Source organism: Pantherophis guttatus, chromosome 8, assembly GCF_059756535.1.
Source record: "Pantherophis guttatus breed Tessera chromosome 8, ASM5975653v1, whole genome shotgun sequence".
NCBI classification, from domain to species: Eukaryota; Metazoa; Chordata; class Lepidosauria; order Squamata; family Colubridae; genus Pantherophis; species Pantherophis guttatus.
The window spans coordinates 693,181-715,012 of NC_142070.1; the positions used below are offsets into that span (position 1 = coordinate 693,181).

At 50.2% G+C, this 21,832-nt stretch overlaps 1 protein-coding gene across 10 annotated transcripts in view; it reads left to right on the forward strand.

Moving 5' to 3' along the window:
• Window positions 1–21,832, forward strand: part of EXOC6B (exocyst complex component 6B) — a 152,329-nt gene that overhangs the window by 103,704 nt on the left and 26,793 nt on the right. For all 10 annotated transcript variants that reach the window (XM_060682315.2, XM_060682317.2, XM_060682316.2 and 7 more), the window contains 2 exons: window positions 3,918–4,059; window positions 12,997–13,070. In XM_060682315.2, the coding sequence (XP_060538298.2) occupies window positions 3,918–4,059; window positions 12,997–13,070 (216 nt within the window). The remainder of the gene's footprint in view (window positions 1–3,917; window positions 4,060–12,996; window positions 13,071–21,832) is intronic.

Consider the following 21,832-nt stretch of genomic DNA (forward strand, 5'->3'; position numbering starts at 1 on the left):
AACTCCCAGAATTCCCAGAATCTGCTCGGGGAATTCTGGAAGTTGAAGTCCACCAAGTTTAAAGTTGCCAAGTTGGAGACCCCTGCCCTAAAGTATTTCAGACCAAGGGTTGTCAGATCTCTTCTTAAAAACCTTCAGCAGTGGAGCAACTGCAGCTTCTGGAGGCAAGACGTTACACCGGTTCATTGTTTTCACTATCAGCAGATTTATCCTTAGTCCTCCGTGGCACTCTTTCTACGGTCTCAGCATCTCTTTGATTCACGATTCTACCTTTGGGAGCCACTTCTGGCTTGGAAGCTTCTAGCTGACCTTGGTCCTACACTGGGCTTTGTGTAGCTTGTGTGGCTGCAGATGCCTCCTGTTCTCAAGATTTCAATCCATATTTATTTATTTATTTTATTTATTATTGCGATTTATATGCCGCCTTTCTCCCTGGGAACTCAAGGCGGCTTACAAAATGACAAATAGACCTGAAGACGTGGACGGAGAGCCCCCCCCAAATTGCAACTGCTTTGGCTTTTTTTACTGCAAAAATACCAACATGGCTGCTCCCTTGAAAGACAGGTTTTCTAGATCTTCAGACCTGCCTTTCGAGCTTCTAGTGGAAGCTGTGAAGCCTCCACCTCTCACAGGACACTCCAAGGACATTCTCTGGGTCTGGCCATCTTCTCTTCTCCTTAATAGCTCTAGCTCCAGTTCTGGCTTCAGTAGGTATATGCTCTCCTTGTTTGTTCTCTCTCTCTGTGTCCCTCTGTGTCTCTCTCTCTCCTCCCCCCCCTCTCCATTTCCCTCCTTTACTCTGTTGCTTTTAATCACAGGAAAAATAGGAATTCCCTCCTTCTTCTTTTTTTGTAGGAATGTAATCAGCCTCACCCAGTTTATTATCTCTTTCACACTTTCTTTCTCTATTCTGTCTCTGGATGGTTTTCCTTGGCAGCTGCCTCTCCCTCCTCATAATTTCCCCCAAGGCTTCATAATTAATCACTGAAGATTTATCTGTCGTGAGCAACAGGGAGAGTTCAGCTGATCACGTTCCTCCAGGCAAGACGAGGCACGTGGAGGAGCAGAGCGGCTCCTGACGCCACGTCCAGAGAAGCAGCTCAGGCACTTCAAGCACCGTCTGGTTTCTGGGTAGAGTCCTATGCCCTAAAGACACCTGGAAGTGGGCTCTAAAGGTAGAGGGAAGGTATCTATGGCGATTCTCCGTCATCCGGGTCATGGTTGTCCCAAAGGTGCTTTTTCAAAAGGCGACTGGACTTCCTTGGTTTTTCGAAGACGTTTCGCTTCTCATCCAAGAAGCTTCTTCAGTTCTGTCTGAATGGTGGAGAATGGAAGGATTTGTATTCTTTGCAATCGTCTGGTCATTAGCACTCTGTCCGAAAGTTGTTGAGGCCGCTTGGAGGTCATCCCAGGTTCCACACCCATTTGCACCATTCAGGTGACCCTGAGGGCTCCACGTGGCCTCAAGGACTCTCAGAGAGAGTGCTAATGACCAGAGGACTGCTAGGCATACAAATCCTTCCATCCTGCACCATTCAGTCATAACCGAGGAAGCTTCTTGACGAGAAGCGAAAGGTCTCCGTGGAGAAACAAAGGAAGTCCAGCTGCCTCTTGAAAAAGCACCTTTCAGAGTGAGGAGAGTGAGGAGAGTCTCGGGAGGCTTGGTTCCTCTTAGATGAGAGGTGTCCAACCTGGGCAACGTGAAGCCGTGGAGACTTCGACTCCGTGGGAGTGAGAGGGATCCCCATCCGGCCAGCCTCAGGCTTTGCACTAGGAAAACGGAGGTAAAAACACGTACAGGTAGTCCTCGAATTAGGACCATAACTGAGCCCAAAATTTATGTGGCTAAGCGAGACATTTGTTGTGAGTTTTGCCTCATTTTACAACCTTCCTTGCCACAGTTGTTAAGTGAATCATTGCAGCTGTTAAATGAATGAACGTGGTGGTTAAATGAATCTGGCTTCCCCTTTGACTTTGCTTATCAGAAGGTCACAAAAGGGATCACATGATCCTAGAACCCTGCGACCGTCACAAATACGAGTCAATTGCCAAGCGCCTGAATTCTGATCACGTGACCACGGGGGATGCTGCAGCGGTCGTAAATGTGAAAAACGGCCCTAAGTCATTTCAGTGCCATTGTAACTTCGAATGGCCACTAAACGAACTGTTGTAAGTCGAGGACTACCTGTAATGGATCTCGTTCAGGATCTTGCCAATACCCTGGAAATAAATGCTCTGTTTGGCTTGGTCCAATAAGTTCCACCCGAGGTTTCTTTCAAAAGAAGGCAGGCAGGTGTCAGATTCTGCATCGTCTCCCAGGGCTGGAAAGCAGCACAGGCGAGGCCGGCTTCCAGAAAGGCCGCTTCCCCTCCGGCTGGGCTGATGCTCCTAAGGACACAGCGGTCAGGGAGGGGCTATGGGAAGCTCTGGCGGCTTCCCCCTAAAGTCCAGAGGTGGCAGCGGGAGTGCCTGATGCCCGCTCTGGAAGAGAAGCCCTCCGGGTGGGGAGATTAAGAACCCCCCCCAGTTGGCCCTGAAGGTCTTGGCAGATGGTTTGGGGCTAACCACGAATTCTTAGATTTGCCGACAGTTGGAACTTCTGCTAGTTAGAAGGAGGGGGAGGAGTAAAGGGTGGGTCTCTCTGGATTGGGGGGAGGCCGTCCGAGGGGTGAGTGGGGTTCCCTGGAACGGAGGCTCATCTCCTGGGGTGAGGAATGCTGATTCTCTCTTACTGCTGAGAAGGATCCGGCTGGGAGGGAGAGCCGGGAGAGCTGCGGCGTCTGGGCCTCGGAGGCATAGAAGGGAGCCCTGGGAAAGGCCACAGAAGCCGTGGCCTCTGGGCTGAAGTTCATTGGAAGCAGGGCTGGCCGAGGCACAACTGCTTCACCTTCAGGGTATAGGCAGGGCTCGATCTACGACCACAACCGAGCCCCAAATTTCTGTTGCTAAATGAGACAGTTGTGAAGAGAATCATTGCAGTTGTTAAATTATGTCGAGTGAATGCAGCTTCCCTATCGGCTTTGCTGGTCAGAAGGTTGCAAAAGGGGATCATGTGACCTGGGACACTGCGACCGTCATAAATATGAGTCATTTGGCAAGCACCTGAATTTTGATCATGTGACCGTGGGGATGCTGCAGTGGTCATAAGTGTGAAAAATAGTCCTAAGTCAATGATTTCAGTGCCGTTGTAACTTCAAATGGTCACTACATGGTCAAACGGTCGAGGACTGCTGGTAAGTGAGGGGTTGGCCCCTTGAGGCCCTGGAGAGAGTTTGGGTATCGGGTCTCTCCAGCCTTGGCTGGCGCCTGCAGCGGCCCGGTCTAAGTGTTGGGGCTCTTCTAGATGACCATTTGGAATGATTTGGATTATTTTCAGATCTCTTTGGAGGTAAGGGGGGTCAGTGGGTTTTATATGGCCTGTCATTGCTCTTGTCCCGACTCTTGGGAGAGGACGAGCATATCAAACGTAGAGACCGAAATACAGACAATGTAGAGACAGCCAATATTCAAATGCGATTGGAGACCCGGAGCTGCCCAAACTCGTGTGCCCCAATTTTAAGTTCCCCTTTGACCACCCGATTCTCTGAGTGCCGTTAATGGAGGCGCTGAGACAGGAGCTGCGTTTCAAGAGAGCTTCCAAAAGGAGTTTGGCTTCTGTAGCTTTTCAGTGGGTCGACAGGAATATTTGGATCCTTCTGGAGGCTTTGCATTGTTTCCTGTCTATTCTGAGAGGCTTATTGTGATGAGCTGTTTCCATTGGGGAACATGCATGAAATGGAGATAATGGGGGATGGATGGCTTGTGGGGAAGCTGCTTGAGGAAGGGGGCTGCTGGGGGACCACACCAGGTGTGCGGGCTCTTCTCCCCGGTTCCTCCTGCTCCCAGACTCACCTGGAGCCTCTCTCTTTGCTTTCCAGGGCAAGGTGGCACAGACCGCCTGCATGTCTGCCTGCAAACACCTGTCCACCTCGCTGATGCAGCAGCTCCTGGAAGCCGAAGTCCGACAGCTGTCCCTGGGTGCCTTGCAGCTCTTCAGCCTGGACGTGGCAGAGTGCGAACGTAAGGATGCCCCTCGCTCGGGCTCCGGAGCCGGTCCTGGGAGGGAGCAGAAGGCGGTGGGCCCTAAGAAATATAAGAGAAGAACAGTGTTGGAAGGGACCTTGGAGGTCTTCTAGTCCAACCCCTTATCAAGCAGGAGACCTTCTACCATTTCAGACAAGTGGTTGTCCAATCTCTTCTTAAAACCTCCAGTGATGGAGCCCCCACATCTTCTGGAGGAAAGCGATTCCACTCATTAATTGTTCTAACTGTCAGGAAGTTTCTCCTTAATTCCAGGTTGCATCTCATCTTGATGAGATTCCACCCATCGATTCATATCCTGCCCTCAGGTGCTTTGGACAATAGCTTGATCCCCTCTTCTTTGTGGCAGCCCCTGAGATAATGGAAGACTGCTATCATGTCAGCCTTAGTCCTTCTGTTCCTTAAACTAGACATACCCAGTTCCCGCAACCGTTCTTCATACGTTTTAGCCTCCAGTCCCCTTATTGGCTTTTTTGCTCTTCTCTCCACTCTTTCTAGAGTCTCAACATATTTTTTACATTATTTTATATTGTTATACCTGCATTCCCTGGGGACGAGCTTTGGTTCTGCTCTCCTCTTGAACCAATCAGGTTCACCACATCCTTCTTCGCACCCTAGCTGGACCCTGCCTGGCCCTGCCAAACACCCACAGGATCCCAGTTGGAGGAGATGCTTCCTCGTGGTGTAATCTCTTATCCTGGCCCTGCAGATGACCTCACCTGACCATCCACCTCTTTCCTTGGGGGTGCAGGACCAGGGAGGAGAGGATCCCTATTCTGTGTTTATAGCTTATGGTGAAAAAAGATGGCACCGCTGATGTTCCTAGAAAGGCACCACTGCGGCCACTATTTTGACTTTTCTGGCTCCCTGCCTCTCCTCAGCATGTGGCTCTGTCACAATGAGTGTCAGGCAAGGAACCAGGAGAGAGTTCAAAGCCCTCTGAATTTATTCCATGCTACCTGTTTACATGAATCTGATCTACTGACGGTCAAGGTCAATTGGCGGCAGAGAAGGCTCACTGGACTTCTGAGGGGGATGGACTGAGGTCACTTATTGGGGGCGTAGAGACTCCAGACTGACAATGTGTTTGACGCCGCCTTCGGGCTCAGCCTGGTCACCTGGTACAATAAGTCCCTTCTTCCAAAAGAGGACAGGGAGGTCATCTCAGATGCAGTCTGCAAAACAGACCCTCTGATTGTGGTTAAAAGAGCTTGATTTCCATGCAAAGCAGGGGACCCCAGAGGCCTTGGACAGAATGGGCTTGCTAGAACCTTAGAGCAGGGGGCTCCAAACTTGGCCCCTTTAAGACTGGTGGACTTCAACTCCCAGAATTCCCCAGCCAGCGCACTGGGACCGCTGCTTGAGAAGATGCCATGGCTGAAATTTATCCTCCAGCTGATCTTTGTGCAATGGGGGCAACCAAGCCCCCCCTCCCCAATTGCCACTTGGGCAGGTTAATGGCAGACGGATGTGCATCCACTGGCTCTCCTGTCGATCCACATCCGATTCCCCCCAACTCATCAAAGCCTTTCCTGGCTCCCCTTGAAGGAGGTTAAGCCCAGGGAGTTTTGCTGACAGCGTGGCTGATCAGGAGGAGGAGAGAGCGGAGAAGCTGAAAGGCCAAGAGGAGGCCGGGGATGTGGCTGTTTCGGGGGTTTCGGGGCTGGGCAGGTTGGATCCTGATGGTGGATAATTTCCTTCTTGTTTCTCTGTTAAGGGCGAGAGGGGGAAGATGCGATCGGGGGAGAACTAGAGGCAGTCCTCAACTTACGACCATTCATTTAGTGACCGAAGTTGCTACGGCACTGGAAAAAAAGGGAGCTATGACTTCACCCAAGAAGCTTCTTCGGTTCTGAGGAACCGAACCGAACTGAAGAACTAAAGAAGCTTCTTGGATGAGAAGCGAAACCTCTTCAAATGAGAGAAACAAAGAAAAGCCCAGCTGCCTTTTGAAAAAGCACCGCTGGGACTCCCAGATTAGCTCATTGAGTTACCCTGGGTAGGAGAAGGAAAATATTGGAGAAATACAGTAAATAAAGATCTCCCTTGCACAATGCCCCACGTGATCTGCCTTCCCTCAGCCAAAGCCAGAGGAGGAGGAAAATGAAGCCAAATAAGCACAGAGGTTCTCTGGAAGGCAGAGAAAAAAAGAAAGACAGACTTCGGAGTGGTTCCACCTTTTTCCTGCCTAAAATTTGGAAGATGTGAGGTTTTGTCCCTCGCTCTCTTCCATCCCATAATGCCGGTTCAGTTCTATAGGTTCATCTCTAGGGCAGATAAATGGATTGCCCAAGGAGCAAAGTCTCCATTTTTTGTAGAGGCCACTTAGGAGCTGTCTTGTTCCAGGCTTCTTCCGTGCTCACTTTTGGACTCCTCCAAGCACAGTTGGCTCTGATCAGGGCTGGCTTCCTTCAGCTTCCTTGGAGAAGCCTCATGGCTTCTCCTGTCTCTCAGGAGAGCTGAACCCCCCCTCAATCTCTCGGCTTTTGAATGCCCTCACCTTCTCTTGCTGGGGTCCTTAAGGGGAAACAGCTGGTCGGACCCACTGTCTGTGGGGCAAGGGCAGCAGGGACAGCGAAGTGGTTGCTGGCCCAACCTCTTTGCAGGTCCTGGTGGCAGAAGGAGCTTCCTTTTGTTCCTCCACCTTGCTCAAGGAGAACTCTTGAAAATAGGTCTTGGGCCTGTTGAAGATCTCATGAGTTAAATTATAATGCCGCCAGAAGGATTGGGCTGAAATTGTAGGCCTTCTGGAGGTAGGGTTTGAAAGTCAAGTGGGAGATTACAAGTTTGTACAAAAAGAAAAGAATAGTACTGAAAGCTGTCATTTTGGTGACAATTTTGGTGAAAAATGGGTTTGAAGATCACGGACACAGTCGAGGCAGGAAACATCGGGAAACAGAAATCTTGGACTCCCATGAAAAGGCCAGATGGTTCTGCAGAGATGCTGAGGAAAATGATGAAGGAGCCATTGTCTACAAGCTGCTCCAAGAAGATCTCAGATGTTCCTCTAAGGACCATCAACCAAACCTAGGCTGCAGTGTTTCAGAGATGGGAAATCCATGATGCAACCTTCTCCTCCAGCTTTAGCTCCAGGAGGGATCACTGATTCTGCCCAAACTGGGAAGAATGTTCTGGATTAGTCCATAGACCATGTCAAAGCAGAAGAAACACAGCAAACTGTATTTCCACATCCATAAAAGATTATATATGCTAGTCAACATTTTCTCCTTCTTCTCCATCCCTTCCTCTTTTATCACTTCAGGAGTCAGGGGAACAAAATTGGAAGTACAAAGTGATAAAAATGGTGATGTCAGAACCCCTGCAAAAGTGAATTGAAGTGGAATTCAGTGCTTGATCTCTTGAACAGAAGCCTTGTTGACAATGGAGCCTTTTCATAATTGCTCGTGTGCTTTCCGGAATTTCACCTTTTTTTAACGAGGTGTCTCCATCAAGCTCTTTCATAATGGAAAAACTGGCATTTGGGGAGAGACCAGGGCCGATGCTATTACTCTTCAAATATTACTCCTTTGATTTTGCAGAGGCGCCAAAGCTGGAGATGAGCCATGGCAGCTGTTGGCAAGAGACCGTATGCTGGGGATGGTTCACAGGGGTGGTGAAGTGGATTGCTTAAACGGCCATAAGTAGCGATGTTGTAACTTTGGACGGTCACTAAACAAATGGTTGTAAGCCAAGACTACCTGTGTGAGATAGAGCTTTGGTGGCAATGCTGCCGCTCTCCTCCTGCGTGGGTCTTTGCACCTCCCCCTTTGCCTGCTGCCTGCTGGTCCAAGGACCCTGATGGACATCCTGATCCTCAGGAAGCCCAGAGGCCTCTTGGCGTGAGCACCTGGGCTCTCGGGGGCTGTTAGACCAGGGGATGGCAGGGCTGGTGAGACCCTGAACCAGTAACCCAACTGCATAAGTTGAACAGGATGTGAGGCTTTGAAACTCTCAGTCTTTGATGTCCTGCGGGAAATCCGGCAGGGTGGAGGATGGGTTCCAGGTTGGGATTTTAGGATGGCCACTGTGCTCACAAGCAAAAGGCCAGGGACCCCCAGAGCAAAGGCTCTTCACCCTGCAGCTCCTTACCTGTGTCTTGACAAATGAAAGATGCCAGAGACAATATTACACTTGTGTTCTGGGCCCTACCTTGGGTACCACTCAGTTCACGGGTGCAATTCAACATGCTCGTTTTAACCCCTATGGCCTGATACCTGAGGATGGGCAGATGACCTTCTCCAGGTAGAATCCAGGCACCCAGGCTCCCCACTGGAAGGAGACGAGGGTGGCAGAGTCAGGCATCAGTCTGTCCTGGCCTCTGGAGCAGCTGCCTCTGAGGAAGGGCTGATGCCACCCAAAGGCTCTTTGGACCCTAGTGAGAATGGGGCCGTGTCCAAAGGGATTTGCGGGGTGCTGAGTGGCTCCAGCTGTTCCTTGTTTGATGAATGTTTGGTATTTTTGGAGTTTTAATATTGTTTATTATTGTTTTTACTGATGTAAACTGCCAGGAGTCCATGGAGATTGCATCAGTATATAAATAAATTAATTGCATAAATCTGGATGGACCTGCTTAAGATAAATTGTATGGTTTTTCTGGGAGGAGACGGAGATGGGATCATATTTTTATTTATTCTGTTCCATTTGGTGCGTTGTGAGGCTGGGAGGCTCATAATACACTAAACGGAAAAGAAATAATAAGAACAGGCATATGACAGAGGAGGAGGAGGAGGAGGAAGGGAAGGAGAGGAAAAAGGAGGAAAAGGAGGATAGCCAATGGAACTGGGAAGGGGAGCTTGTTTCTGGGACTGATCATCATTCCGAACTGTAGCCTACAAGATCACTAGATTTGCTAGACTTTGTGGCTTAGCTAGAACCGTTCCAGTTATGAGGCTAAATACTGAGAGATTCTTGTTCTGAACAATGCTCCACGTTTAAATTTTGGACCTACGTCTATGGAGATTCTCCATCATGCAAGTCATGGTAGTCCCAAAAGTGCTTTTTCCAGAAGGCAACTGGACTTTCTTGTTTTCTTCCTTGAAAACATTTCACTTCTCATCCAAGAAGCTTCTTCACTGCAGAAGAACAGAAGAAGCTTCTTGATTGAGAAGCGAAATGTTGTCAAGGAACAAAACAAGAAAGTCCAGTTGTGTTTTGAAAAAGCACCTTTGGGCAATATCTTCATTATTCAGTCATTAGAATGTAAAGGATGAGCTGAAGACGGATGGATGGTAATATTATTTTGCCTGCTACAGTCAAGAAACTTTCCTCCGGTTATAATCCCAAGAGGACAGCTGCAGTTCCAGAAGAATAAACTCCCAATTCAGCTGCAGAGAAAGTCATAAAACCACCACCCAAAGAGGGTCCAGGGGAAGTTCTAGCCAAGAGATGATTTAGGGCCAGGCACTCAGCACATCTGGCTGTCGAAGAAAGAAGAATGGCTCATGACGGACCCTCTAAAGATTTTTAAAGGTTCTTAAGATTTTTAAAAAGAGATCCAGTTTAGAATTAAGGAGGGATTTTCTGACAGTGAGAATGAGCCAGGTTAAGATTCGATATTGGGATAAAACTCAAATATTAGAAATCCAAATCTTTGGTCAAGACAGAAGTGCCTCTTCCGTGCCAAGGTGCTGAGATGACAAACGGTATTTGACGTAGGTACAGAATTGTAAACGGGCAAACTGACCCTAACCAGATACATTCTGTTGTTTAATGTTTATTGCATCCAATTGAGTAAGACCCTTTTCAGTTTCGTTGGTAATGATTTCAACCACTGCTTGCAGACGAATTAAACGGTTCAGAATGTATATAGGGGTCCAATAGCCATACATGCCATCTTCCGCCCATGTAGCTGGTCCATAAACCTCAATAATTCACTCTGCAGGCCATTCTCCACTTCCCCAACTACGTTGGTTACCTCCAACCCTAACTTTTCCTATTGCAGATGTATCTACATGTCTTCTTTGTCTTAAGTTTCCCACCTCATCATATACCGAGACACTTAAAACCTGTCGAGTTTTAAGGGGAAGCAAAAAGAATCCTGGTCCAATTATTCCCAGGACACAAGCTCCACACCAAGATTTCGGTAGAACCCCATATGCCATTTTACCACATATCCAGTATAGCCCATCAGGAGCCAGCCATTCAAGGGCCTGATTATCAGGACCCTTTAAAAAAAGATCACCCGTTTACCTTAAACAGGGCCCTTTTATCAGTTCCCTCTGTGGCATTACCTCCTGACCACCATACCTTACTTTCCCATTTTCCTGTACATATGAGGTCTCCTACCTGATGACAGCCTGCCACAATTCTTCCCTGAAAACACACATTCCCTACCAGACTAGTAGTCAATGTCCAGTCCCCATCCTTACCCTTAGTGTGAAATGCATCACTCTCTGTAATAATTTTGCCTTTAAACTGTATAAATACATGGCCAGAAGAAGCCATCGGCGTTCAGACCCTTAGCTGTCTTTGGACTGTTTGAACCTTGCGCAATAAACTCTTTCCTGCATTGAAGAGCTTGCTCTAGTCCGTTATTTTGTCTACAGCAAGAACAATTGACCAGTGGAACAATTTGCCTTCAGAAGTTGTGGGGGCTCCATCACAACTGTTTGCATGAACGAGATCTTTAGCAGGGTTGGAGTAGAAGACCTCCAAGGGCACCTCCAACTCTGTTTTTCGGTATTTTGGTTGATACATGGTAGATTTTCTCCATGGGCATTAAAGCCCAAAGAAAAATCCTGCCTGTGGCCAATAGACATTTCCTGGGTGGCCACAGCAGTTGGGGGATGATTGCTGAGTCCATCCTGGGGTTGCTTCCAGCACCCTTCTTCCGTCCGCGCGGGGGGGGGGGGGGCTCAAGCAAGTTCTTCCTTTCCTTAGGTGGGGCCAAAGCTCAGACCCAGAGTGGCTGATAACCTTTGAAAAGTCTTCAGAGCAGGATAGAGTGGTCTTTCTCTGGTTGAGGTGGGCCTTGCCTTGCCCTTCGTTGCTGGGGGCTTAGAAACTCTGGCCATTCAGCCGGTCCCCTAGCTAGAAGCACAGAGCCCCTCCACCCCAGGGACTGCTAATGGGGGGAGGGGGGAGGGGGGCCTTGGGGGATGAACCCAGAAAGACTGGAATCCCTGGGAGATATTTCCTGTTCAATTGATTGCCTCAAGCGGTTGCCATCTAACTCTGGTTTGCTGCCTTGTCCCAAAGGTGCTTTTTCCAAAAGGCTTTCTTGGTTTTTTTCCTCTTCTCACCTAAGAAGCTTCTTCAGTTCTGAGAGCTGAGCCTCTCCATAGACCACATGCCAGGCTTTTCCAGGGGTGCCGCAGCATTTCCCCCATGCTGTGTGCACACTTTTTTGGGGGTGCCTTTGAATCAGTGTTGACTCCTGGAGGCTGCTTGGACCGGCCCCAGCTCTTTTGGGAGGGGGTTTGCGTTTGCCCCTGCTGTCTTCTACCTAGGGCTGAGAGAAGGTGCCTGGGCCCAGGTAACCCAGCTGCCTTCGTGCCTAAGGTGGGACTGAAGCTCTGGGCCTCCAGCATCCCTTGAAGCTCCTTTAGGAGGAAGAGAGTCGCACAGCCAAATGAGGAATATTAATCCTTCATTAAAGGTTGACTGGAGTTTCAATGTCCATAATAGAAAGTTCACAGTGAGTGGCTAAACAATTCAAGGTGGGCTTCTCAAACCTCTCTCCCACCGTGAAGGGCCCATCATTGTGAGACTTTGAGGGGGCTGCAAGAAGAGGAATTCTTCAGCTGCTGTTGCATGTCCTGTTGGCCTTTCTTACAAAGTTGCTTTGCCTGGTTGGCTTTTAGGATGCACAGGGTCTTTCAAGGCAAGGCAACTCTTGGCCCGACTTTGTGCATTTCTTCAGCCTCTTGACTTGATGATGCTGGAGAATCAGGCGGCCAGAAACTTGTTTGGCCATTAAAACGAGAGCCTTCCCTATGGCCTGTTGGCCAACTGGGGAGCAGCTCTGGACGAAAGAGCTTCTGGATGAAGTGAGATGGACGAAGATTATGGCGTTTTCCTTCAGCAGGCCAGTTCTGGAAGACCTTGGCTTCCATCTTCCGCTTCTCTGTGTTGCTGGGTTTCAACCAGCTTTTCCCAACGTCTTTGGTAGATTCTGGTTAGACCACAACTCGTGTAGTTCCTAGTCAGCATAGGATGGACGGGGAAGGCTGATTTGCGCAACTATAGCCCAGCTCTCTGGTTTAGACAGAGATCCTCAAGGGGCCGGCCCCTCTCTCTCCCTGGAGACCATCTCTCCTCCGTGCTAATTCTTCTCAACCGCTGCTAAACTGGCCGCCTTCAAAATAATTGATATTCTCCACAAGGAGGGAAGCCCTTTGCCTTTTCCATTCTTTGTCCAGGGATATCATATCTGCTAGAGACGTTCTTCTGCGGCAGCATAATTAATGGAGCAGCTTGGTTTATTTATTTTTGACAAATGGGCCTGGATCATGGTGACAGGCATGAAATTAGAAAATTCTGTGAGTGCCTCCAAATATAAACAGCTTTCGGAACTGAAAAGGATTTCACAGCTAAAGATTTTATTGTGTCGAGAGGAAAAGTTTTTCCATCGGAGACCCCCTCCCCATTTTCCTCCCATCTCCCAAATGCTTTTCTTCTTTGCAAATTGTTTGTCCGTTCACAAAACAAATACTCCGAAGCCCAGTGAGGCTCATGGGAATAAATTTCAGGTCAAATTAGTACAGTTTCCTTGCTGTCAGGATGGGGGAATTAATGGCGTTTTGATGACACAAAATTTGAAGGGTGAACAAAAAGCAGGCAGGGCGGGGGACCTGACTCCTTAGAAGTGGGGCGCTCCTCCCCCCCAGCCGCCGTTGTCTCCGCTGTCATCCGTCTGCCAATCTCCCTGTCCATGGTGAGTTAAAAGTGCTTTTCATCCCTTCTTCTTTCCCACAGAGTTTGCCAGATCCGGGCCGGTGCCTGGGTTCCAAGGGGACACGCTGCTTCTGGCCTTCATCGACTTGAGACAAGTAGGTCTTTGTGCTGCTCCATTTTGTGCTTCTTTTAAGATGTGTGACTAAAGACCGTCAGGTCTTCGGGAGGAAGGGAGGAGGAGGAGGAGGAGGAGGTGGGGCAGGGTTGGAGCGCCAGGCCAGGGACCCCTCTTCTTATCCACCAGGACCCCCTCAAGAGCCTTCAGGTTGGTGGCCACCGTTTCTCAGCGCTCAGTTGGCTCTCTTGTGCCAGGGACAGAAAGGACTCGGCAGAGGTGGGTGGCCTGCTGTGTGCCAGGGCCGGTGATCCCGGATGGGATGCGCTGAGTTGTGGTGGGATCCACCACGGTGGCGGAAGAAGCCCGTTGGCTTCCTCCCTTTGACTTCTGTCTAACCAGGTTGTTTGGGGAAAGACTTTGTCTCCTGTTGCGTGTGTGAGAAAGGTGTGAGAAGACTGGCGTTCCTTGCATGCCCCCCCCATCCCCATCAAGGGTCTCTTCATGGAGGAACCCTCCACCCGTGGACAGGAGGGACACCTTGGCCGTCAGGGTGGGGAATGGGCAGCCTCCGGGCTTGGCAGGCTCCCATGGGAGCAGCGGAGCCCTTTGTGGGGAAGGCAGCCTGTGCCAGTCTGCGTGTGGGGCGTCCCAGGCAGAGGGTCTGGCTTAGGTCACCTCTTGGCAGCGCAGATGGATCGGGCAGGAGAGAAAGCCTGAATGAAGCCGAGATGCAATGACTGATGCCCTTTCTCATTTAAACCATCTTTGTTAATGAAAGACACCCTGCTTTGTCCCGGCTGCCACGATGATGCAGTGCCACCGCTTTCTAAGGCCGACATGGGCGTGCATGCTGAATGTGCCCCATTGGCTGTGGGGAGGGGGCCCCCAAGCCTTCCTCAACCCTCCGGGGTGGGTTGGCTCCCTTCTCTTCCTTTTCCTTCATCTCCCGCCTTCCCCTTCTGGGCCAAGGCAGTTGGGGGTGGGGGGCTTTCGAAACCAGAGGGGCACCTTCCCTGAACCTTTGCTGCCCTGGAGGGAAGGGTGGCGCATCCTGGAAAAGACAGGTTGGCAGCCCTGCTGTTTTCACGCAATGAAGAAGCCTTCCTCTGAATTTGGACGGAAGCTCCAGATGACAGGACTAAGACCAAAAAATGGGAGTCTCTGGGACCCCTGAGACGAGACCCTACCTCAGTGCCTGAAACTATCCCCGACAGATGCTTTGAAACAGCTCCAAGGGTTCCTGGCATTCTTTGTCGGGCCCTTGTAAGTCACATGATCATGGCCATCATCTTTGTTGTCGTCTCCATTTTACATGTACTCCATTCCCTCCAACTCTTTTCTTCAGATTTTGTCCCAGTCTGGTTTCAGGGTTCCAGAACCTGCTTTGTTCTTAACCTCTCTCAATCTATGATGCCCAGAATTGGGTTCAGTTTTTCATGCAGTTTGACAAACCCAACATCAACACAGAATCAGGGGGCCCAATTAGTTCCCATGACTTGGCAGCTCTTCTTCAGTTGATGCAGGCCAAGGGCTTGGTTGATGTCTACTGTTCCAGGGTCTTTCCTGCAAGGGTTGTTGTCAGTTACTCCTCTCCATTTTTTAAATTATTTTTATTAGTCATATTTCTATGCTGCCCACTCTCTGAGGACTCTGGGCAGCTTACACCAAAGACAGTATACTAAATAGCATATTGCCCCCTAACAATCTGGGTCCTCATTTTACCCACCTCGGAAGGATGGAAGGCTGAGTCAACCTTGAGCCGTTGAGATTTGATCTGCTGATCTGCTGAACTAGCAGTCAGCTGAAGTAGCTGCAGTACTGCACCCTAACCACTGCGCAACCTCGGCTCTTATCATTTAATTGGCCATCTGCATTGCATTTGTCTCTGTGAAGTTTCCCTCTAATCTTTCCAGTCCACTTCTGTAACCTACGAAGGTAAGAAGCTGTAGAGCAACCCTCCTCAGCTGAAAATGGGTAGAATTCCAAAATACATGCTGAAAATCTGCTAAAAAGAGTAGTAGATTTTATATTTGGCTACCTGATTGTTGATTGTTGATTGTTGAGTTGAGTTGGTAAAAACATTGGGAAATTCATGCTTCTGAGGGAATCAAAAGAATTATTCCGTACAAGTAATTGACTTGGTCTATTGCAGGGGTGCCCAACCTTGGCCACTTGAAGACTTGTGGACTTCAACTCCCAGAATTTCTATAGGTGGATGGGGAATTCTGGGAGCTGAAGCCCACAAGTCTTCAAGTGGCCAACGTTGAACCCTTCTGGTCTACTGGCTAAGGTAGCAGGCTGAAACGCTGGAGACAGTGAATCCAATTCCCACCTCAGGCATGAAAGCCAGCTGGGTGACTTTGGGCCAATCACTCTTGATCAGCCCATTTCGCCTCACAGAGTGGTTGTTGTGGGGAAAATAGGAGGAGGAAGGTGTGTTGGATATATTTGCCACCTTCAGTTATTTGTAAAATAGAAAAGGCAGGATACCAATAAATAAATGTAACACGGTGCCAGTCAGTAGAGTCCTTAAATTGGGTTGGGCCTATTTAGGCCATCCTGGTCAGCACAGGATTTTAAATCAAAGCATCCCTGATAGATGCTTGAATCTCGAAATTTAAGCGGACAATGCAGAACAGGTGAAATGACTTCCATACTGCCTTTCAGGTAACTGAGGCATGCTATTATTGTCCCCCGGGGTCTCCTCCTTTCCCAGGGCTACCCACAGGTCTCGGTTCTCCAGAATACCAGGCTACTGACACAGCCAAAGGTGTGTGTCAAAGATGTTGAGGTGTGATTCCTCCCCATTGCAAGGCAAAGATCAGATCTTTGGCAAAAATACCTGAAATTGCAGAAAGCTTCCTCAAGAACCCCTCAAGAGTTTGCCTCCCTTAGCCACCAGTGGAAGACCTCTACAATGACCGATTGGTTGATTAATTGATTTTTTATGCCACCCATCTCCCTGGAAAGTGCCTCTGAGCAGCACACAAGTTATAAAACAAGTGGAAAAATAGTTAAAAGATTAAATTATATCATTCCTTTAAGAGCTAAGAGAAACAACGGGAAACATGTGAATTGGTAATTTCATTTTCTGTCTCTTTTTCATCTGTCTCTTCGGGTTTTTTTTTTTTTTTTTAGCATGTCCCCCTTCTTGCTGTGAAATGGGGCTGTGTTGGACCTGGGTAGCAATTTCCCATTTGCACGTAGGCTAAAAATCAGAGTGCAGGGATCAGAGTTTCTGATGATTTCCACCAGGGTGACTTCTGCTGCCAGAAGGCGGTTCAATCTTCCCTCCTCTCTGCTGGGCCCAAGTCCACCGGTGCCAAGGGAGGCTTCGTTTAGGACGCCTGGTTCCTTGGTCTCGGCCTGAGCCGGGCTGCCCTCCCTGGTTGGGAAGGTGGCTGAAGTCCCCTTTATGATGGAAAGCTCTCCTCCGCGGCCTTCCTTCGTTGCTTTCATCAGCTCAGGATCGCCCTCAGCTTTGGGATGGCCTCCTTAGAGCAGGGTTTCACCTGTGGCCTGACGTCGCAACCCAGGATGGAGAAACCTGGTCTTCCACTGTCCAAGGGCAGCTGGCTTTACAAGCACTGTGGGCCGCCTTTGTTGATGAGAGGTTGGGAATGGGGGGTGTTTTTATGCTGATTATGTGGTATGCAAAAAGGAATTGATGATAGATGGATGGATGGATGGATGGATGGATGGATGAATATTTGCCCTCCTTCCCTAATTTGACACTTCCCTCATCCTGTAATAGAGATGAATGGGAGGTTCCCCTTGGCCTAGAAGGCAGCCCGTCTCCCTGGCGGCTCCAATTTATTTCCTGGCTTGAGTGCTGGAATCCTCTTCCCCTCTTCCTAACCAGCCTCTCAGACAAGAAGAGCCTGTGCAATTCCTGCAGAAAATCCAGGCAGCCGAGCTCCCTTGGCCCCGCCAAACGCTCACTGGCTGGCAGGTGGATTTATCATCTTAGCCGTGACTTTTCCCGGCTTCCGTGGAATTAAGCTGGCCTTCATTCCGCTTTTGAAGAGGCAGCCGTTTTGTTGCCATCAATTAACTGTCAAGTCGGTTAACTTGATTCCTGGAAAGCTTTTCCCCTTTGGAAAAAGCACAGCTGGGCCGAGGAACAGGATGACTGGGGAGTGGGGGGTGGGGGGTGGGGGTGGTACCCAGAATGTGCAGTGAAAATCACAGAGGTGGAACTACTCAAACTTTGTCACAGAAAGATAGAAACCCCACTGCAGAAAAAGCTCCATCAAGTCTGCCCTTTGAGTTTCTTTCTTGTTTTCATTTTAAATAATTATTTTTAATTATACTTTTTATATATAGTATATTTTTATTTTTGTTGGATAATGGGCATGTATTTATGAAGTCCACCAGTCTTAAAGTTGCCAAGGCTGGAGCAGTGCTACATCCAAAGCAAGAGGTGGGCCTCCCTGGACCCTGAAAGCAGCCTCTGCCTTGAAGACCTTGGAGCTCACATGCAGCTCTGCCCATTTAGCTGCCTGGGGCCAAACCCCGGGCGACGCATGGAATGGAATGGCCGAGCAGAAGGTTGCTGCATTGGTGTACCAGTACTGGGCGACTTCTGTGTGGGGCAAGGTCTCACACCAAGGTCCAAGATTGTCTTCCTGCTCCTTCTCTGAACTTGGGATCAAAGTCCTCCCTCATGTTCCGTTGGAGGAGGGTTATGATCTTGGCTGATTGGAATCAGAATAAGGGACCTTGGTGGTCTTCTAGTCCAAGTCACTGCTCAAGCAGGAGAAGCCATACCGTCTCAGACCAACGGCGGTCCAGTCTCTCCTTGAAACCTCCAGTGACGGGAGAACCCACAAGTTCTGGAGGCAAGCAGTTCCAGTGGTTAATCATTCTTATTGTCAGGAAATTCCTCCTTAAATTCAGGATGCTTCTCTCCCTGATTGGTTTCCATCCGTTGCTTCTTCTCCTGCCTTCAGGGGCTTTGGAGAAGAGGTCGACCCCCCTCTTCTGTGTGGCAGCCCCTGAAATATTGGAAGATGGCCATCCTGTCTCCCCTGGTCTTCCTTCTCTTCCTCTCCCATTCCAGATGGCTCTTGGAAGGATGAGGCAGGACCTTCCTACTCTGGATCACCGGGAGCCTTTTCTGGAACTCTCCTGGGCAGGACAGTTTGGATGGTTGCCTTTAGAGCTGTTCTGGCAATTTAGAGTTTTCTATTCTTGGGTCTGTCTCCATTTGAGGCGGTGCCGTCGCGGAGGTGCCGGTGATTGATTCTGGCAACCTCTGTCAGGACCGTCGGCCAAGGGGCCTTCTGTGATCAGCGTTACCTTTGTCTCTGGCAACTGATGCGCCCGAAGGAATGAGACGCCCTTGCCAGGGGACCCTTGCTGCCAGCTAAGTAGTTTTGCTAGTTTGGTGCCCTCCAAATGTCTGGGGGCATCTTTAGGAGAGGAGAGAAATGGGCCAAGTTGTGTGTGTGTGTGTGTGTGTGTGGAGGCAGTTGTGGGCAGGAGAGGAAGGCTCAGCTTCATTCTGAAATGCATTGGAAGGAGTCGTGGCTGTAGAGGCATTTTAGTGGCACTAGAACCGGCCAAGGTGATGATGGATTAGACCTCATTCCCATCTTCTAGAGAAGCCAGTCCCGTCCTCGCCCTCTCAAGAAGCGAGTCTGTTTTCAAGTTTCAGAGCTGCAGCTTGACACCATTTTGAACTTTTATTTGTGGGGACACGGCTCAGCGGACGGGGACGGAATGTGCTTTTCCGCCAGATGTTTTGCCCAGTGGCTCTTTCTCCCACCTACCCCAGTCTTCCCCTAGCAGGGGTGCTGTGGGAACGAGAATGGGGGGGGGGGAGAAACCCAGGACTCCCTCTCCCTCCCGTCTGCCCAACTTGGCCTCACAGCTGGAGGGACTCCAGTCCTTGGCCTGAAAAATTACCCCCCCCCCCAATTCCAGAGGCACGTTTTGAATTAAAGTTGCCGGACTGGTTGTTTTCCAGAATTGCCTGCAGGGCGCAATCAGGCCTGCTGCCCAGGGGAATGTTGGACCCTTCCCAGGGGCTCCGGAGCCCCCATGGAGGAGACCAGGGTCTCCCTGCTGACCCCAGAAGCTCAGAGTGGGGGCCGTCGCTTGGGCTGGATGCTGGCTTTGCAGTCGGCGGGTGGGTGGGGGAACGCCTGCATGGCAAGTTTACAGTCCTGGCAGTAGAAAATATATCCAGGTAGTCCTCGACTTACAACAGTTCGTTTAGTGACTGAAGTTACAACAGCACTGAAAAAGGGACTTAGGACCATTTTTCATGCTTAATGACCACAGCAGCGTCCCCAGGGTCATGTGATCAAAATTTGGCCGCTTGGCAGCTGGCATGGATTTACGACTGTTGCAGGGTCCCCGGGTTACGTTTTGCGACCTTCTGAGAAGCCAAGTCCATGGGGAAGTTAGGTTCACTTAACAACCATGTTGCTAACTGAACAATTGCAGCAAGTGATTCACTTAACAACTGTGGCAAGAAAGGTCGTAAACTGGGACAAAACTCACTTAACTGTTGTCCTGCTTAGCAATGGAAATTTCGGGCTCAATTGTGGTCATAAGTCAAGGACTAGCTCAGTGGCGGGTTTCAAATTTTTTTACTACCAGTTATGTGGGTGTGGCTCGGTGGGCATGGCAGGGGAAGGATACTGCACAATCCCCATTTCCTCCCAATCAGCTGGGACTCGGGAGGCAGAGAATAGATGGGGGTGGGGTCAGTCCGAATTTTTACTACCAGTTCTCCAAACTACTCAAAATTTCCACTACCGGTTCTCCAGAACTGGTCAGAACCTGCTGAAACCCACCTCTGGACTAGCTGTCTGTGAAAAGCCTCCCCTCCCCTGCAGGGCAAGAGATCCGCCTTTAATGCTATAGTTTGCAACAACCAACCCCTGAATAATAAAATATTTTCAACAGCAGGACATAAAAAAGGGCCTCTAGGTGTGTCCCTCATTTTGCCTTATACGAGGTCCGTCTGAAGCCTGAATTTTCCCTCAGGCCAGGAGGTCAAACCCCCCCCCCCCAACTCTCTCCAGGGCTGCTGACAAGGACACCCCCTCCCCCCCTGGGGGCTTCTCCTGCCTCTAATCTTGTAGTAAATTGCCCAGAGTCACTCAGGTGAGACGGAGGGGGTAGAAATTCAATAAAATAAATAATATTCTTGCTGAGAGCTGTTTCCACCATGGACCTTGGGTGGCCCCCTCCGGCTCGGGGCTCCCTCAGGTTGCAGGGTGGGGCGCCATCCACCTCCTGAGGTTTCCAGCCCCTTCGGCCAGGAGAGAAGAGGCAGATTTCTCCAAGGTGCGTTTTCCAAGAGGCATCTGGACTTTCTTGGGTTTTTTTTCCCCTTTGAAAATGTTTCACTTCTCATCCACGAAGCTTCTTCAGTTCTAAGATATTCAGTGGTTTAGCTGCTTCTTTAGAACTGAGGAAGCTTCTTGGATGAGAAGTGAAACATTTTCAAAGAAAAGTCCAGTTGCCTTTTGGGAAAAGCACCTTTGGGACGAGTGTGACCTTGGAGCACCTCCATGGGAAAATGTCTGTGCTGACCTAGTCCTGCCTCCATCCCCTGTACACGTCTCCACGTGGCCCTCGTCTCCTGGCTGGCCTCTGGCTGCAGGGTTTCCAGCCCCCTCGGCCAGGAGAGAAGAGGCAGTCCCCTCTCCACCCCCCTTGGCACTGCCGGGGCCAGGCCCGGCTCCCCAGAGAGGCCTTGGTGGCAGGTGGGCTGTCTGCCTTTGGACGTGTCCTGTGGCCCAAAGCCTCCCAGCTGCCCTCGTAGCAGAGACGGCCGTGGCTTCTGCATTCAGCCACTCTGGCTGCTTCTTACATTCCGTGGAGCTGTTGCTGATTTAAAGGCTGCCTTTTGCCCGAGGGAGGGAACAAGAGACAACGGGGGAATAATTGGATAATAAATACAAGGGAACTTCTTAACAAAAATGTAAAATGCTTTTGTCTCTTTGGGGTTTAATGCAAGACACAAGGAAAAGCTTCCCCCCCACCCCCGGGCAAGAAAATAAATGCAAAGAGGAGAGAATGAAATAAGGCCAAAAGGGAAAAGCAGAGCCCCCTGGGCAGCCATCACCCCTCCTTTTGGGAAGGAGAACCCACATTTCGGTCCTCAGGCAGGGCCAGAGGGGGCTGCAGCTCTCCAGAGTCCTCTTGCATCAAGGGCGTCCCATCTTTATAACTCAGCTCCCAGGTCCGGTCCATTGGTGGCTTCAGGGCAGCCTGGGACTCAGCCGGGGTGGGGTTCCCAGTTTGGGAGGCTGTCCAGCTGTCTGAACTGACCTTCCCAGGAGAGCCAAGCCTGGCCTTGGCAGAGCCAAAGGGGGTGGAGAGGGGACTGGAAACCCTGCAGCCAGAGGCCAGTCAGGAGACGAGGGCCAGGGAAAAAGCCACGTGGAGACCCCGGAGCAGCAGGGAGCGAGAGGCTGCCGGGGGGAAGGGCTGAGTCCAGCATTTGCAGCCGGGAGACGGAAGAGCCCTGGGTAGAAAGGGTCCCTCTCAGCTTGTGGCCGATGTGGGGTGGGTCGGGGGCCCCTCCGGAGCAGGTCAGCTCCCCCCTCAAGGGAAACAAGTTTGGGCAGAAGCGATTCCTCCCTGGAACAAGGATTTCTGCCTGAAGGTACCTCAGAGGGCTAGGAGGAGCGCCAGGCCTCCCTGCCAAGCTGCCAAATTGGACCGGTTCCCTTATCTTGATCAGGCGGATGGAAAGGGATTTCCTTCCCTCTCCTGGAAAGCCCAGAAAGGAAATGGGGAGCAGATCAGTTCCTGTCTGGGAAGGACTCACCTGTC